At 46.9% G+C, this 6674-nt stretch overlaps 1 protein-coding gene across 1 annotated transcript; it reads left to right on the top strand.

The window, feature by feature from the left end:
• Nucleotides 1–2040: 2040 nt before the first annotated feature.
• On the top strand, nucleotides 2041–5610 carry LOC149343253 (uncharacterized). Its single transcript, XM_089542339.1, has 2 exons — nucleotides 2041–2410; nucleotides 5335–5610. Exons 1-2 carry the CDS (start codon nucleotides 2144–2146, stop codon nucleotides 5608–5610), a joined length of 543 nt encoding a protein of 180 aa, XP_089398465.1. The 5' UTR covers nucleotides 2041–2143.
• The last annotated feature ends 1064 nt before the right edge of the window (nucleotides 5611–6674 follow it).

Genomic DNA, 6674 nt, shown 5'->3' with positions numbered 1-6674 from the left:
GAGCCGGGTAATCACAAGGCGTAATGAATTCGAAGACAAAAAAATCTCTCAAGACTATGACAACCATGAAAAAAGCAAAGCATGCTTCATTAGTCTTTCTGCGCAGAAGAAGTTTCTGCGCATACTGCGCGTACCGTCTTAGCAGAAAGTGACCAGATGAAGGTGTTTGCTCCTCAGCCGTACGGTGGGACCCTTACGGCACCAGTTATTACTGAAATGTCTCGAAAGTGTAAGGACAAACTTTCTCCTTACCTTATGAAAATTTAGAGCTCGAATAGTGCCGAGTGCCCTACTACACAGCTAAGAAACAAAGTTGTTTCCTGCTTTTTATTTTCCGGGGGGGGGGGGGGGGGGGGAGGCGAAGTCGGTACATGGAACGCGTAGCACACCCAAGACGCTGAGCCATGACATATACTTTGTTCTGCAACTTTGTCGTAGCAGATTTGAAACTTTTTCCCGCCCCAACCAGAGGTTGATTGGCGATGAAATTGCGCACGGAGCTCGGGTATTGCGGTAGCTTTCGTCTCATTTTAAGTTTGAGATCGGTACTTACCTGGTTCAGCCGCGTATGATGCAAGGCAGCGGTGGCACCACTTCCCCCGTAAGGGCAGCGGTGGCACCATCAAATGACCCTTCCACCTGCACAACGATCGCCTCGGCGCCTTTCAAGTCATGAGACTTTCTCCTAGTGACGACAGATGGCACCACCACTGCCCTTCGCAGAGAAACGGCGTGCGCGGCCTTTGCTCGCTCGATCTCAACGCACACAATTCTAGTTTCGTATAATGCATGGCCCAACCTCGTAAGTATCGTTCTCGAACTTGGTACGAGACAAAAGTTACTTCAATACGCAAACTTTGTGCGTGGTTGCACTGCGAACGGGCCCCGGTTGAGGCGGGAGAAGTTTCGAAAGCTAGTATAGTGAAGTTTCGGAAAAGTGTACATATAATACCCAGTTCAGAAGTATCGACGATATTGGTCCACTAAAAATCAGTTCATGTTCCCACTTAGATCTTAGTCTCCATGGTTCCAGTACAATGTTTACGCCAAAACGCACACACAAAAATTAGTCCATGCTCATAGAGAGATATAGAGTGGTTTATATGTCAAAAAGGGCAAAAGGGGTCAGCCTGAATGAAGGTCTTCCAGCCTTCTACATTGTACTGGTTGAAAGGAAGAAAGAAGAAAATGATGAGTGGAAATAGGGACAGAAGAGATGCGCGATTCTATAAACCATACCACTATTTCTCGGACCACAGCCATTAGTCGATACGCACGCTGCTTAAAAGCGAAGTAACGACCGAACTGCATGAAGAGATCACCAAACCTCCGGTCACTTGCAGATATGCAAATAGCACTTATTTTTCATATCTCATAAGATATCGGCGTATGGCTGCGCAGAAAACAGTGCACATTCGTGACCCATGACCTCAAGACCTAATATTTTCTGAAAACAAGCACTATAGCCTAGATAGAAGAGAATACGCACCGTTGGAGGATGAAGAAGACAAGAACAGGATGTAGCACTTAGAAGAATACAAACAACAAACTCAAGTCCAAAAAGACATCAAGCGATATACACACAATGATAAATAAGTGGGCGGCAAACGTTTCGAAGGAACAGAAACAAGACCACAGGAGAGGTGCCTGTCCTGTGGTCTTCTTTCTGTGTCTTCGTAACCTTTGCGCCCACTCAGTTATTCATCCTGATCAGCATCCAACTTGCCCAACTTTCCGTTGTTTTGAACTATACGCAATGCGCACACTGTGGTATAGAGCTGGACCTAAACCACATAGTATGGGCCTACCAAACCAACACCGTAATAGAAAAGATAAAAAAAAAACCGACGACTGAGCGGTGGGAGAAAATGGTGACGAGCTCCGACCCGAAAGTTCAGCAGGTGCTTACCGAAAGGGCAAGAGCAGCTGCAAGATCCAACGGAATTCTGGAATAGGGGACCGACCTTCAATGTTATTTGCAAATTAAAGCGTTTTTAGAAGCACTTTTCAGTGCTCGAGAAGAAAAGATGAAGAAGCAGCCGGCTGCATGGCGTGAGCGGCCTCTGTCGGGCAGAAGCCGCAGTCACCGGCCGCGTTTGCCTCGGGAGGAGCCCACAGAGCCCTGGCGTCGCAGGAAGCCCGTATGCGGCGCGCCATGCACCGCCGCCAGAGCCAAGGTTCGGTGATCCGCCCACCGACGCTGCGCGAGTCCGCCGAGCCGCCGCTGCCCGAGGTGGACGAGGGACTCGATCTGCACCCGAGCCGCTTCGAGGTGTTCCGCTGGCGCCTCAACGAGTTCCTCAACCAGGGACACATGATGCTGCTCGTGTTGCGCACCCACGTGCACGACTTCAACCCGCACTACGCCATCGAGTTCGAGCACGCCGTGCTCTACTACTCCATGATCAAGGTGCGCCACTGTGCTCTTTTGCCAGCCCCATGCACGAATACGCCTGTATGGGAGTCAAAAGGCAGTAAGACATCCTCTAGCCCACTCCTTTTTATAAAAGGAGTGCGATAAAGGACAGCTTATTCCCTTTTTACTCCTTTCTGTTTGGAGTGTAAGAAAGGGCGTCCTGAGTTTTTATTGCGGTGTTGAAATTAAGAGGAAGAAATGGGCTTGGGCAGGGCATGTAATGCGAAGGCAAGATAACCGCTGGTCTTTAAGGCTAACGGAGTGTATTCCAAGAGAAAGCAAACGTAGCAGGGGACGGCAGAAAGTTAGGTGGGCGGATGAGATTAAGAAGTTTGCGGGGGGGATACAGTGGCGGCAACTGACAAAGGACAGGGTTAATTGGAGGGACATGGGAGAGGTCTTTGCCCTGCAGTGGGTGTAGTCAGGCTGATGATGATGATGAACGAAACACCAGTTGCTTTTTGTTTACAGTAGTCTTGTTCATGCGCAAAACCTCTTCGCCACATTTTTCACGGCCAGCGTCCTGCGAAGTAACTGACAAGTTAACTGACGACGTAACTGACGTGTTCTTGCAAGGGCGATGTAGTGTAAGCATTAGTTAAAGATGCTTACACTGCACAAATAGATGCTTAAACTACAGATGCTTGCAAATGCTCACGTAGCCTCTGCACGCACTGTGATCGCAAGAGGGAAGACGCGAGTTTGTTCTCAAAGCATCCTTGAGTAAGAAATTGAGTGGACTGAGTGCGGAACGGACGCTTCTACTCCATAATTATGGTGCACCGTCCGCATGTGTTTCAGCACATCTAATGTCGCTAGACGAAGCCAGAACTGTTCCTAATTATGCTATAAAACAAGCCCAAGTGGTCATTAAGCATGCCTTTATAAATGCTAATCTTCCTCATATCCCTTTTCTGCAGGGAAAATATCTATTTGCGCCTGGCAGCTGCTATAGGGGTGCGCTGCTGAGAACAAAAGGTCAACTGAGTTGAAGTGAAGAATGGCAATTCACTCTAATTATGCAATCAAAGACATCGCCTCGTGAAAAGCCTGCAATGTAATGTACGAGGGGGTACCCAAAAGAAACCGGAATAAATATTTTGGTCGGCAAAGCTTCTGTGGTACCGCGTTTTGCCACTAGGAGCGCATAGAACGAACATTCCAGAGTCAGTAAGCCGAGTGCCGTCGTTGAAGGAGGTCAGACTAGTTTAGGCAGAGTTTTAGAGTGACGACTGTTTTTTGTGAATGGCGTTTTTGCAATGGCTGATTTTCGTGAACAGCGTGCGCCGGTGAAATTCTGATTTGTGCTCGGAAAAAGTTGAATGGAAACTCTTGAAATATTAAGAAAGACGTACAAGGACGATTCTATTTGGACAACTCAAGTGTTCCTGAATCGAATCCTGAATTAAAGCAACAATCATGCCAATGGAAAACTTCAAATTCACCTCGCCTCAAGAAAGCTCGTCAGGTGAAACCAAACCTCAAAACAATGCTGATTTGCTTTTTGGACGTGAGAGGAGTCGTCCATTGAGAATTTGTTCCGCAGGGTCAGACAGTTAGTAAGGTTTCTACTTGGATGTTTTGAAAAGATTGGGCAACAGTGTGCGGTGAAAGCGGCCAGATTTGTGGCGGTCGGGTGACTGGTTTTTCCATCATGGCTATGCCCCTGCTCACACAGCCCTGTCTCTACGACAATTTTGGACCAAAAATGGCATGACCCCTATTCCTCAACCCTCATACTCTCCCGACATTGCCCCGTGCTACTTTCTTTGTTTCCTAGAATGAAAAAATAGGTGAATGGAAAGCGTTTCGCTGATGTTGCTGAGGTGAAGAAAAAAACGACGGAGGCACTGTCAAGCATCACAAAAGATGAATTTAAACAATTTTTTTGAGAAATGGAATGAAAGATTTGACAAGCGTATCATTGCAAGTGTGGAATACTTTGAAGGAGATTGAAGGTCTGTGCTGAAAATGTGAACAAATAAGTTCAAACAAAAATAAGTCCGGTTTCTTTTGGGTACCCCCTCGTAAGCCTAATATAAAGGCCTGAAATGTAAAGCGCTGCAGTACAAACGTCCCAACTGCACGTAAGATGCTAGATGAGATCATAGTGTGAAAATAGGTTTTCTTTTTTGCGCGTTACTAGATTTCCCACATTTCGGATGATAAACTAGCCGTAGCGCTGGGTTGTTTTCAAATGTCTGCAAGCCACGTGCGCTGACCACAATCACCCAGCTGCTGTCTGACCCGTGTTGACGCAGTTGCTAGCAGTAGTCGTCCTCCGATTCCCAAACATCTAATTTGGCAAAGTGGGCTGCGCCGGAGACCAAAGTTTCGCAACTTGTGGAAACTGTTCGATTGGGGAGGCTGTCTTATAAGCCCTCCCTTACTCGCAGTTTCTGTCAGCTCACTTGGTGTACATTAACAGAAAAATGATGCGCGGGGCTATTTCTTCATGGCTGCAGTTAATATATGTGCGTAGGCATTTTTTGACCACAGTGTTCGATGATTATGTTAGTATCAAGTTTTTAGCTGACAATTTTCGATGTTTTAGAGTGTATTAAGTGAGACAATGAATTATTGATGCTTCAGATGGATCAGAAATGTTATAATTACGATGGTTTTTCTATATCATGAGATAATAAAAATGTAGCTACATCCGTTAATATTAGTCTTTGTGTAGGATTCACGCATGCGTAGACAATTTACTGAAGCTCAAGTTAAACGTTGAGCAGCGCAGCTAAGCGCATGCCAGTGGTTGGCAACTGGCATTACGTTATACTATATTTTCATCATTCGTCGTGCCCTACGATGTCGGTGAACTCTGTTTATATTTCTAGCAGAGGCATGCTGCTGCAGAGCGGCTGATTTCTGTTTGGTATCTTTACCCAAGGTACGTCCCGTTCGTGATTTTGCAGATCGAGTTGGACGACTACTTCGACACCGTGGTGCGGTACAGCATGAAGGCCTTCAACCAGCGTGACATCAAGTGGTGGCCGGACACGCTCTTCAAGCGCGTCGCCATCGTCATCTTCTCGGTGCTGGAGAAAGTGGAGGTGCAGACGCTCGACTACTACGTCAACAAGGACAACCTCAAGGAACTCTTCCGGCACCTGCAGTGGGAAAACTTCCTGTTCAACTGGAAAATCGCCCTTGAACCTTCACCTTCGCCCAGCACGACCTTGGTTCCCTAGAGTTCGTTGCCGCACACCACCTGTCCTATTAAAGAGCGTCAGACATTTTACAGAACTGGTATGTCTCCTTTTCAAGCAATTTTCGGCACAATGTGTTCGCAGGTTATTTCATGTTAGCATGTCGGCCCAAGTTCTGTGTCTACAGTTGTCGCTCGCATTATATTATTTCATTTTATTTGTGTCCATTTACAAGAAAATGAAAAAGGCCATAGAAAACGCTGATTGTTGGCAGCTTGAGTGGTCCTTGGCCCGCTTTTACATCCTTGTAACACAGCGCCAACTGAAATGTCCTGTTTTCTTAGAGCTGTTTCTCGCATTTCACTGAATGCAGAATACATTCACTATGAGCTGTCGCTCTGCATGGCGGCATTGGGAGGTGAGACACGGTAATATATTCTACAAGACACACTGCAGCGGTGGCCCAGGGATGGAACATCTGCCTCAAAAGCATGAGGTGCGGACCTCGATTCTCAGCGCCTACGGGTACCCACCGGTGACACAATGGGTGCAAGTTTTCCCCTGGTTTGGTGTCCGGCTTCTTCAGGGTGAATAGCTTGAAAAATAGGTCGTTGAACCCCGCCTCGTGTAGAAGGAAACACCTTGTTCCGTGGCGCTCTTGGTCCATGATGGACTTGCGCCATAAAAATAATCGTCGCCATACTCCACAAGGCAAGGCCCATGCGCAGGGTATGGAAAATGCTCGACTTGAAGAGCTAAAGAATGCCTTCATTTCGATCCTTGTGAAACATATGATAAACTCTCGGCTAAACGTTCAATAACAGCGAAATAAGTTAGCGGCTGTGCAAGATACACACCTTGACAGTATTTCATCATAGCCAAGCGCATCATCCACAGAAAATGATAGCAGCAGAGTTATACAACATTCGTATAATTGCAATAAATGCGTGGTTTGAACCCCGTTTTCCTCGAGAACCCGTCAGTTTTATAATTGTGGGGAGTGTAAACCTGCCTGCAGAGAGGTACTAAGGCTTTTTTTGCGCCATAAACTTGCGGCACAAGGAGAAAACCTAACGCCGCCGATTCTGGCATGGCCGGACCTACTA

This window comes from Amblyomma mixtum, chromosome 5, assembly GCF_055824585.1.
Source record: "Amblyomma mixtum isolate Tamu chromosome 5, ASM5582458v1, whole genome shotgun sequence".
NCBI lineage: Eukaryota > Metazoa > Arthropoda > Arachnida > Ixodida > Ixodidae > Amblyomma > Amblyomma mixtum.
This window is presented reverse-complemented; position numbering and strand designations above follow the sequence as displayed.